Raw genomic sequence first — 11554 nt, 5'->3', positions numbered from 1 at the left:
ATGGAGACTGCCCCTTCCTACACACAATAATCCCCAAATGTAACAGCCAGTTGGGAAATCTTGAGCTAAGACAGTCAACGATACTGAATAACCAACAGAGGAGAAATTGTTGAACTGAATCATAGGGTTGGACAGATTTTCAGTGGCTTTCTAGTCCAAAAACCAGAGAGTCCCTGCCACCCCAGGTGGGAAACAGGTCCTCACATGCAAGGTAGCCAGGGGCTTATCTACTAGGCTCAGGAGAAGGAATCAGTCAGTGAGCTCAGGATTGGGTAGATGTGAATGGGATCTTACGTCATAGCCTGGTATATCGACTCTATGCCGTAACGCATTGCAAATTCATCCACTATCTCTTGGGCTGTCTCATCAAAATACACCTTCCAGGCATCATCTCCTTTGGCATCAGGTATCTTCACTACTCCATTCCCCTGGATATCAGTGAGATGGTGGAAGAGGTTCTGAAATGCAAATAAATGAACTTCAGCTTTAAGATTTCCAAAAACGCAAAGTTGACTGGCTTGGAACCATCCTAGAGAAAAAGTTTATAATGAGCAACCTCCATCATGCATCTTTACTTTATTTTTTTGCTTGACTCAGTTTTCTTCCCAAGCATCCTTGACAGGATCCCTTCACTTTCATACCTGGCCTTTTGCCTGTCACTCTCGGAGTAAGGAGCTGGTAAGTGATGCAAAAGAAGAATTTTCTTGCACCAGTGCAGTCTCAAACTCATTGGTCTCTTCAAACATGTAAGTCGTGGGGGGGAATAAAAATGGACAAGTTTGATAAACTAGCAGAGGTAACAGGTTTATTTGTGTATTTGTTGTTGGCAAACCCTGTGATGATTTTAATCTTAAAAAGAGAATGATTTCTAAGAGTATTCCCACAGACTAGAATCACCCATCCATGCCTCCTAACCTCGTCTAGCCACACTGGAAAGGTTTCTTTGCACAGCTGGAGTGCAGGAACCTGCACACGCTCAGTTCTTCTGAGCAGTTCTCCAATTCACCTCTCATCCAGATACAGAAGTCTTCAGGGACAGTCACTTCCTTGGCACGTGAACCAAGTGACATAAAAAAACTTATGATTTAATTACAAGTCACAGACCTTTCAGCTTTAACCAATGATTTATCTTGATCTAATAATCACTTTATGTGTAAATCATCTCCTGTTTTGTCTGGGATCCCCAGAATCAGTGAATGGAAGAGAGGAAATGATTAAAAGCAGCAGCCTTGGAAAAGTGAACAACAGGATGACCTCCTGCATTCAGCAGGCAAGGAGCCGTCAATGAGCGGAAAAGCCTAATGCCCAAGGACATGATCCTACCACCTGCTCAGCAGTCCATTGAAGTAGGATGATTCATCTCACATCCTTGTCCTGCCGTGGCCTTACGATTAATAGGTGGGGCCAGAAAACACTATGAAAACACGTTATCTGATCTCTTAATGTGCCAGGGGTTCACATTAAGTGCACCTTATTTCTTATTTGAATGCATCTGGCTTCAGCTTCCAGCCACTGGACCTTGCTGCACCTTTGCCTGCGAGACTGAGAGACCCATGAAATTTGGGTCCCCTTCACCGTCTCTTTAATAAGCTAAATAGACCGAGCTCCTTGAGACTCTTGCTACATATTGTATTATCGTTCAGTCACTCTCATGACTTTTCTCCAAAAATTCGTAGAGTTGGCCCACTTTTTCCCGTATCAACGCAAACCACGGACTTTACATCCATGGACACTGGATCTCCTCCGATCTCTCGAGGAGACCCCTAGCCATACATCAGTGCAGCAGTGAGGGGCAAGCTTTAAATAGCCAGAGCCTGCATGGCACCTGGGGGCTTCACTTCCCAGGAAACAACACTGAAGACATTCAAGAAACAATTTAGTTGCAAATCACTTTAAGTGCCACATATGACCCAGCACATGGGCAGTTTTTCTAGCTTCTGAAAACAGGTCACGCCAATACATCTTGATACCCCTTAACATGCTTATAGTTACAGCTGGACAGATTAAACTTTGTACATAAAAGCACCCAGGCTTCACAAAACGCAGGTTGAGGCACAGCAAAAACCAAGACCCTGACAGACGGTTTAGAGATGAATCTGTGGCACTCTTTGGCCAGCAGATTTGTCGCTACTCTGCATAAAAATCACAGGGAAAGAAAAACGTATAGAATCAAAGAATCACAGAAGGTGAGGGAGCTCAGGAGGTCACATCCAGTCCAACCCCCTGCTCCAAGCAGGACCAGCCCCAACTACATCATCCCAGACAGGGCTTTGTCTACCCGGGTCTTCAAAACCTCCAGGGATGCAGACTCCACCACCTCTCTGGGGAGCCCGTTCCAGTGTTTTACTACCCTCCGAGTGAGAGTTTTTCCTAATATCCAACCTCAACTTCCCGTGCTGCTCCTTGTCCTGTCAGCTGCCAGAACTAATTTTGCTCTACTTAATAAGACAGCATAGCAGTAATTTCCTCCTGCTTAAAAGTAGGAGAGGTAGAGCATTACTGACCCTATGGCTTAGCACAGCCATATGGGATCACGTGGAAGGAGGAGTGGCGGTGTACTAGTCCTCCTTCCACAGGGAGAAGTGCGATACTGTCATCCGGCTCCGGTATACTTACTTCATGAAGGCAGGTGTACTGAACGTGATATGGAGCCACCTTCTCTTCTCCTTTTATCTCCACACTGATTTGCAACCGGATAGCACCAGACACCGCAGATTTATCAGTTCTTTTCTCTAGAAGAAAAAACAAGCAGCAATTAAAGACGCATTTGAAGCCAGCCATCACAACAATAGCATGACAACCTGCTGAAAGAAACAACACACTTGAAAATTAAGGCCGAATGTGAAGCCAGCTACATGCTTTAAAACCCCTTGAATACAACATTTTTAATATAAAATGATATGCAAAGCTGCATTTGCCAAGTGGGCACAAGCAGATCCCCTTCATTTTCAAGTATGCAGGTCTGATGGTGAATGAATGCAATGAGCAAAGAGCCAGGGAACTCAAGGTTAATGGGCGAGTGGTGGGTAAATCCAGGGGTAACAAAAGCTAAGGTGTCAGCTGAAAGCCAAACGCACCCAAGCCCACACAAACGTGTGGCCTGTGGGGCTACACATCCCGGCACGGGATCCTGTGGTGGTTGGGTAAAGAAGTCCTCTCGCATTGCAACCTCACAGACGATACCTCTGTATTCGAGACGAGGCCTACTGCCCAGTGCCCTGCTCAACGAACACTGGAGCACAGGCCTGAAAGGCACCTCCTGCCTTGGATCCAATTCCCTGCCATCAGGCGTCACGTGGTAAAACCCCGTCTACAGGCAACCAGGTCACACTACCCCTTTGCAAATGCATTATTTATTCTGTTCTCCAACTATCAAGCTCCCCATAAAACAAGTTACGTTTTGCCCCCATTACTCTTACTGAGAAGCTGTTCCAGAACCTCACTGTCCTGATATTTAGAAATCCCCTCCTAAAGACCAACTTACATTTATTCCAGACCAGTTTGCACCCATTTGGTTTTGTATTAATGCTCTCCATTCACTTCAGCAGCTCTCTTTCTTCCCTTATATTTAAACCCTTGGCATACCATAAATAATAATAATAACCACACACACACACACTAAGCACAGATCTTCTAATCTCTCCTGGTAAAATAGCCTCTCTCCTTTCCAGATGACCCTTGTAGCCCATCTCTGCACCCATTCCAGTCAGGATTAATCCTTTCTTGAGTGCAGGTGGTCCGAATCGTACGGCACGTTCCAGGTGAGGTCCTACCAGGAGCATTAATACTTCTCTAGCTCTGTTGGAAATATAGCTACTTAAACAACCTAAAATTGCACGTGCCTTTTTCTCAGTAGCATTACATTGGTGGCTCTCAATTATCCTATAACTGAAAAATACACCCTTGGTCTTTCTGCTGCCCTGTTATTTCCAAATACGTCCATCATCTTATAGCAGGAATCGTTTCCAAGCACCTATTATTATGCCACTAATTTTCTCTCTACCGTAAGTCCTCGAGGTCATCTAGTTCTTCCTGGACAATATTCTGGCTCTCCTCCATATTATCAGTGCCTCCCAACTTTATGTCCACAGAAAATGTTTGTAAACACACTCCTACTCCTTCCTCTTGGACCACTAATTAAGACTTGTTAGATGTTCAAAGCTCAAGGAACTCCAATGGTAGCTTCATTTTAGCACAGGTTCATAGAAATGTTATAGAAGTGGGGCTGGAAGGGGCCTCGGGGAGGTCATTTAGTGCAACCCCTGCCTGAGGCAGGATGGTCCCTATCCACACCATCCTATACAAATCCACCATCTAACCTCTTAGTGAAACTACCACCAAGCCTGACAACACAAGACATCACACCCAAACAGGCCACAGGTTAGGGAGGGGACCACGAGAGCCAACAACCTACTTCTGTAAAAACAGTTGTTAATATATGTTTCAGAGATCCCAGGTAGAGGGCCTCAACCCCTCTACTGAGGGAGATGAGAACTTGCACAGCCCGTATGAATGTGACCAGGGGTCAAAATGTCTACCTGCCACCAAAGCAGCACTGGTTTGACCCTGAGCAGAGGAGCAAAACCTTCTAGCCAGAAACCTCGAGCTTTAAAGCCCCAGCGGATCATCCCCTACCAGTGACAGTCCAACCTCTTCTTGGACACCTCCAATGATGGAGAGCCCCCAAATTCACCAGGCATCTAAGTCGAGTGCCTCCCTGAGCTAAGAGCAAGAAGTACTTCCTGATCTCCAACCTAAACCTACTTCACTGCAACTTCAAGCTGTCGGTTCCCGTTACCCTGTCTCTGCTGTCACCCCTCTGGCATCCCGTCTCCAGCCATGGCCAATTCCTTGCATTTCACAGGAAGGTGAAAAACTGCACAGAAAACATCCTGCAATTGCCCAAGGATCAAAAAAACCCCCCCAAACCAACCCTCCTTCCCAGCCCCTGCTCCTACAGAGCTTCACCCAGTCATCTGAAGCATGTGATTTTATTATAGTTACTGTCTTAATGTAGGGCGGCAAGTGCTTTGAGTAACGCAGCCCCACGTTGAGGGATGGGGAATTCGCGGATTCACGTAACTTCGTGGATTCAGGCAAACAAGCTCTGCGCTGCTACTCTGCTGGCACCACTCCAATACTAGAGTCGAGAAAGGGAAGGATGAAGCGTTCCTGACTACAAATCAGCGGAGCATCAGAATTACTGGCTGGCAAGCTAGCCCGTCCCAAGTGTAGGCACACGCCCAGAGCTTTGCGACAGAACCGCTGCGTCTGACAGAGGCTTTTCTCTCCCTCAAAACAAAGCAGGAGCATTCCTCCAATACTGCTGCACAAGCAAAAGACTAAAATTAAGCAAGGCTAAAATTAGAGATGTCTTTAAATGCTTACAGCACGGAAGCACATCGTGCTCGTGGGCGAGGGCATCGCTCCCAAGTCACTGCCATCTTCGTAGCTGTCACGAAGCTGAAGGTAACATGCCCCCGCTCAAGTCTTCCAGGCTGCAAACGTGCTTCATATGAACAGGGTGACCCAGAGCAGTTGCCCGCCTTTTACAGGCCCAACGCAAAGTCCGCTCTGGCCTCAGCAGCTCATCACCCAGACCTGTCTGCATCTCCAGGCCGGACCGAGCAAGGACCAAAGCACCCTCCCCAAGTTGGTGTTGCTCGGGCCGTGAAGCGCAAGGTGCTTTGTAGATTCCTGGCGTTGACAGTGGAGTGGCTGCAATCCCCTCCAACTCCTCTTCTGTCAGAAACCATTAGAAGCGTCTTTCACACCGACTTATGTAACCGAACAAACCGTTTCATTTCTCTCCACCCCCGCAGATTGTTCTGGCGTGAACCTTTCTCCCCATCCTGCTCGATTAATTGACTGTTAAAACGAGGGCAAGTGGAAGTCCGTAGCTCCGGGTCAGCACCTGCATCTCCTCTGCCAGCATTTCCTGCCTTTCTTGATAGCCTACATGGGAAGCTGACATTTCTACCAGGTTACCAACGCCTCAAAGCTTTGCTTTACGACTTCCGCTCTTGTGCAAGTGGTCCCTTCTCAAGGTTGCCCGAGTCCCTGCGTGAGCCTTAAGGATTCCCTGCTTCCTTTGGGCTTGGGAGCAGACGCTCATTTATCAGCTGCAGAGATGGAGAGCCTGTGTTCAGTCACTACATGGGTCCAGCCGGCCGAGGAAGCACCTGTCTCCTGCTGCTGCTCCTGGCCCACCTGGTGGGATTGCAAAGGAGCCCAGTCCTCCGAGACAGCCCTGACAAACAAATCAGTTCATTCCAGCTGAGAGCTGTGCACAGCTACTCACACCGGGATGCAAAGACACCCACTTTTCTTATAGGCCAGGGACAATTCTAGAAATGACGGAAGTTTTTCGTTTTGGGATGAATCCCCAGAGATGACCGACAGGCTAAAGGCCACATTAGCCCATGCCCCAGGTATTCTGCCTGTCCCAATGCTCAGTCACGTGAAAACCTCTCACCTGCAAGTGCGTCACCGCCACAGCGCCGCCTGCCCCAACAGGACAGAGGAGTGGGTCTGGGTGAAAAACCGCACTGACATCTCCCACAAAGCTATAAAAAAGAGTGATCAACTCGGGCACATGGGCAATCCAGAAGAAAACTTCAACCAAGAGGAGAGTCCCAAGGATTGCCCCTCCCTCACCTGCAAAGCCAAGCAACCAGCTGTTCCTCCCATGGCCTCTCCGGAGACCCGGCTCCCACACTGGGCGTCTTGAGAGCTGGCAGCAGCAACTTAACAATGGAGATTAAGAATCGTCTCCAAGCTCCAGGTTCAGCCGAGCAAGCCAGAGAGCAGACGGGGGTGGTATGAAGCAACGAGGAGTGCCAGAGGACCAGCAACCTCCTGTCGCACCCCCCGGTTGGAGGATGCTGCCACTGCTTCTGTCCCACTGAAAACACGACAAAAGTACTGATCTGACCAAACCAAGAGGATGCCTAGGGCACGAACTCAAAACAGGCTGCAAGGCCACCAGTCAGGGGCCATCACACCTCCCCGGGGTTCCCATGATGGGCCTCCTGCCACAAGGCTGGCCAAACTGAGCCAGCTTCACTTTTCCTTCCAGGATAAAGCCAGTGGTGGAGCATCCGTGTCCCTGCATGCAGCACGCCTCCTCGTTCTGCAAAGCTGCACTTTCCATAGGGTCCCACCTCCATACAACACTGGGACCAGTGAGTGGTAGCTAGCTGCAATCGTGGGGACGGCTGCAATTCTCTCCATGGCAGCATTGCCCTGCAGCTGAAGAGTTGCCTGTGCAACCATTGATGGAAGGAAAAAAAAAAAAAAAAAAAAAGGCTGCCACCCTCCTTAAGTTAGCATCACACTTGCTGATTCAGCTTTGCAGGACTGCCTATCGCTCCTCCCTGGGCAGTGTTATCTTCTCTCAATGCTTTGGACAAAGAAACAGCCTAATGCCGTGCCCTCGCATGTCCTGGTACATCCTGGAGCACTTGTGCCAGCATACGAATGAGTACACATCGGATGGGCAGAAAGTTCTGCAGAATGGGTTGAGTCCGCCACACCCTTTCCTGCATTGCTCCCTGCAGCAGATGCTTGTCCCCAGGACTTCACAACGCAAGTGGAGGCAGCTTTGCCTTTATGGTGCAAAATGAGATTTTTCCTCTGGAGAACATGCAGCTCCACAACCCCCTACTAAGCAGACCTCTCCTTACGCACGTGCACACCCACTCTGCAAACTACACCAGAGACGCCAGCAAAGAGCTCTCCGATTTCAAGTGGACCCGGGGAAGCCGTACTTTCGCGACCCGAATGAGACCGCTGGAAAGCTACTCACCCAGATTGTACCACACGTCCATCTCTCCGCTCAGCGTGCGCACCTCAATGATGGTCTGTCCCAGGAAGTCATCTGACTCGCGTTTCAGCCTCTGCTTGACCCGGGACTTGATGTCATCGTCCTCATCCCAGACCCGCACTTTGATGCGATCTGAAGAGTTATGGCACTCGCTAGGGACAAGACAGGAGCAATCACATGAGAAGCCAGGCACAGTATCCAAAGGGCAACACAACACAACAGGCAAGTCAAGGGGATAATTCCCTTTCTATTTGTCTGATAGAAGCTTATTCACGCTGGCAGATGATGCGGAAAGGGTGTGCAATGCTCACAATGTTTTGTGCCCAACTGGAGAACTTTTTAATGCATTTTACTACAATTTAACCATAGAAATAGGGGCTTTGGCTCGTGCCAGGTTGCTAGCAGGGACTGCACATGGGCAGGCAACATGGGTACAAGAAGTAATTCAGAGGCCGAGACGCAAGGTGAGCAGGACCCCAACTGGGACCAGTGCTGGACACCAGGCTCTGGCTCCCATCTGCTAAAGCCTCTTCATGTGCTCTGCTCCTCTCGCTCAGGAGCTGCCCAAACCCCTGCAAAGCCACCTCGTGCTCCCCTTCAAATCTCTCCTGTGCCGGGCGCCTGCAAGAACTGCAGCAAAGGTTCAGTTTCCTGGCAGGCTGAGCCCCCCAACCACCAAAGTGCCCAAGGTTTCCTGGGACTCTGCCATCGGTTTGTACCCCTTGCTAGTCCCAAACTACAAGCCCTGCAGGGCAGGCACTCTTCAGCGCACAGCGCCTAGTGCAAGGAGATGCAGGTCCACAATGCATTGTGGCAAGGCAAATAATTAAAAATAGCTCAAGTAGAGGCAATTAGCTTATTTTGAGGCTTTCATGTCACCAGAAAAATAACAGTGTATTCATGTACAAAGCAGAGCAATCAGATAGATGTTATCATGCTGCCTGTGTGTGGGAGGCCGGGGTGGGATACAGTAGATCTAATGAAGCCAGTATTTAATTATTAGAATTGAGTACGTCTATTATTCAGTTCCTACCAAGAGCTACACCGTACGACAGGCAGGTCACCGCAGACATCTCCTCTGAAAACAACTCAGCGAGGGTCAGGGAAGAAGTCTTGCCTATCCTAACCCCAAGACAGGAAAGTGGCCTGCACAACAATTAAACGAAAGGACATAAAAGAGCTCTTGGTTTAGAAACCGTTCGAGATGAGCTCTCTCATTACAAGAGCCTTGCTCATTTGTAGGACCCGTAACATGATCCTGCAATCTGACTGCTCTCATGAAACCATGACAAGGGCAAATTACTCATTGTAACGGCCAGAAATGCCTGGCTATGCTGGAAAAAATATGAAAACATGGCATCTCTTGCTGGAGGCCCCTTTTCAAGGCTTTTTAAAGATGCTGCATCTGTTGCTAGGCAACAGGGCACGAACGAAGAAATGGGTCAGACGAGATCGGCTAAGCCAGGCACTACAGCGTGGCAGTCACCGTGGCATTGACTCGTGGCCTACCACGAATCCATCCATCCTCCTGTTCCCATCCCCTGGCTTAGGGTGGGTTACGAGGCATCTGTACAACCCTGCAAACTGCATACGCACACCCAGGAGCTAACGGGGAATTAAAATCAAACATGGCAAAGATGTAATGTCAATTTTAGGTTGCTCAGTTTATTACTGTTCTGATAAAAAAGCCGCGAGCCATGATTTTTTCCCCCTCTATTGAAGCCAGGTCCCATTTAGATTCCAGAAAACTGTCAACGTTCTTCTATTTTTATTTTTTATTCAGCCCAAGCCTGGGGCTGTATTTAGAAATGTCCACTATAGAGATGTTACACGTTCTTCCTCTAGTGCGCGACATTATCTGGGCACTGGCAAGGCCATATCTGGAGTCCTGTGTCCAGTTGTGGGCCCCCCACTACAGAAAGGATGTGGACACGTGGGGGAGAGTTCAGTGGAGGGGAACAAAAATGGCTGTGGGGCTGGAGGACAGGACTGGTGAGGAGAGGCTGGGGGAAATGGGCTGATTGAGTCTGGAGAAGAGAAGTCCGAGGGGGATTGAATAGCAGCCTTCACCTCCCTGCAGGGGGGCTGCAAAGAGGCTGGAGCTGGGCTGGTCTCCGTGGGGGCAGATGACAGGACAAGGAGCAGTGGGCCCAAGCTGCAGCAAGGGAAGTTGAGGTTGGATATTAGGAAAAACTCTCACAAGGAGGGCGGTGAAGCACTGGAGCAGGCTCCCCAGAGGTGATGGGGTCTCCATCCTCGGAGGTTTTGAAGACCCAGGTAGACGAACCTTGGCTGGGATGATGTAGTTGGGGCTGGTCCTGCTTTGAGCAGGGGGTTGGACTAGATGTGACCTCCCGAGGTCCCTTCCCATCCTGATTGTCTGTGATGTCTTACCTGAAGGCCTTAGAAGAAGCACCAAATGAAAGAATCATGATAAAAGAAGTACTACAATAACAAACACTCTTGCATTGCCCTTGGTCCTGGATATTCAAGGGTTTTTAATTGACTACAGATGCCAACAGGTAGGAGCAGGATTTGCCAGAGCACCTGCGAGCATGTTCAGAGCCGACTTCCACTGGAGACGCTGGTTGGGGCCAAGCCCCTTGTGAGACGGATTCTCATTCCTGGCCCCACGCTGCTGCTGCACAGAGGTCCTGCCTTCATCTGGCAACTACTCAAGCTGCTCAGACCTAGTGTGACCCACTGGTGCCTTTTGAACATCCAACACGTAGCACCCCACTTTTCCGGAGCAACTAACAGCAGCACATCTTCCCTTAGCTAGGACGCTACACGGCTATGTAGGAAAGCGTCAGTGGCACCACTGGACCGTCCATCTCTGCTCTAACTAACGTCTCTCAGAGGGAGGTTTGTGCAGTTTCCTGCACTTCACACGGCCTCTGCTGTTTCTGTGCAAAGCAGAGCTCAGCTCCTGAGGCCAGGGAAGGCACCCGACAAACAGCCCAAGATATGGGTTGATGCTACCACATTCACCTTCATATCATATAATCGTATCATCATTAGACCCCAGGGGAGGTGCACCTACACCAAGGGTTAGTGAGGAACTAGTCAGGGAATGTCTGGCAGGACTGGACGTGTTCAAATCAGCGGGTCCGGACGATCTCCACCCCCGAGCGCTGCGGGAATTGGCTGCGATCATTGTGGGACCCCTGGCACGGCTATACGAGCACTCGTGGTGCTCTGGTGTGGTCCCAGAGGACTGGACAAGGGCCAACGTGGTTCCCATCTTCAAAAAGGGGAGGAAGGAGGACCCGGGGACTATAGACCAGTTAGTCTTACCACAATCCTGGGCAACCTTTTTGAGACAGTTATCCTGGCACATGTCCCCAAGGGGCCGGTGGGAGATTATGCTTAGGGGCAACCAACACGGGTTCATCAGCGGCAGGTCCTGTCAGACCAACCTGGTGGCCTTCTACAACCAGGTCCCCAAATCCTTAGATGCAGGGGTAGCAGTGGACATCGTCTTCCTGGACTTCCGGAAGGCTTTCGACACTGTCTCTCACCCCGTTCTCATTAAGAAACTGGGGGCTGTGGTGTCAACCCCCACAGTCAGATGTGTCGCCAACTGGCGGGAGGGCCGCACCCAGAGGGCAGTGGTGGATGGGTCGTGTTCGACCTGGGCCCAGTCCTCGGGCCCTCACTGTTCAACATCTTCATCAGTGACTTGGACGAGGGGGTAAAAAGCATCTGTTCAAATTTGCTGATGACACT

General features: G+C 49.7%; 1 protein-coding gene across 4 annotated transcripts in view; it reads right to left on the bottom strand.

Moving 5' to 3' along the window:
- The window catches only part of UNC13B (unc-13 homolog B), a 315070-nt gene that overhangs the window by 81536 nt on the left and 221980 nt on the right, over window positions 1-11554 (bottom strand). For all 4 annotated transcript variants that reach the window (XM_019531900.1, XM_019531901.1, XM_019531898.1 and 1 more), the window contains 3 exons: window positions 7808-7977; window positions 2617-2732; window positions 295-458 (listed from right to left, as the gene is read on the bottom strand). In XM_019531900.1, coding sequence (XP_019387445.1) covers window positions 295-458; window positions 2617-2732; window positions 7808-7977 — 450 coding nt within the window. The remainder of the gene's footprint in view (window positions 1-294; window positions 459-2616; window positions 2733-7807; window positions 7978-11554) is intronic.

This window comes from Crocodylus porosus, unplaced genomic scaffold (assembly GCF_001723895.1).
Source record: "Crocodylus porosus isolate Cpor-Errol unplaced genomic scaffold, CroPor_comp1, whole genome shotgun sequence".
Classification (NCBI taxonomy): Eukaryota; Metazoa; Chordata; order Crocodylia; family Crocodylidae; genus Crocodylus; species Crocodylus porosus.
The sequence above is the reverse complement of the archived record's forward strand: the minus strand, read 5'-3'. Positions and strand labels throughout refer to the sequence as shown.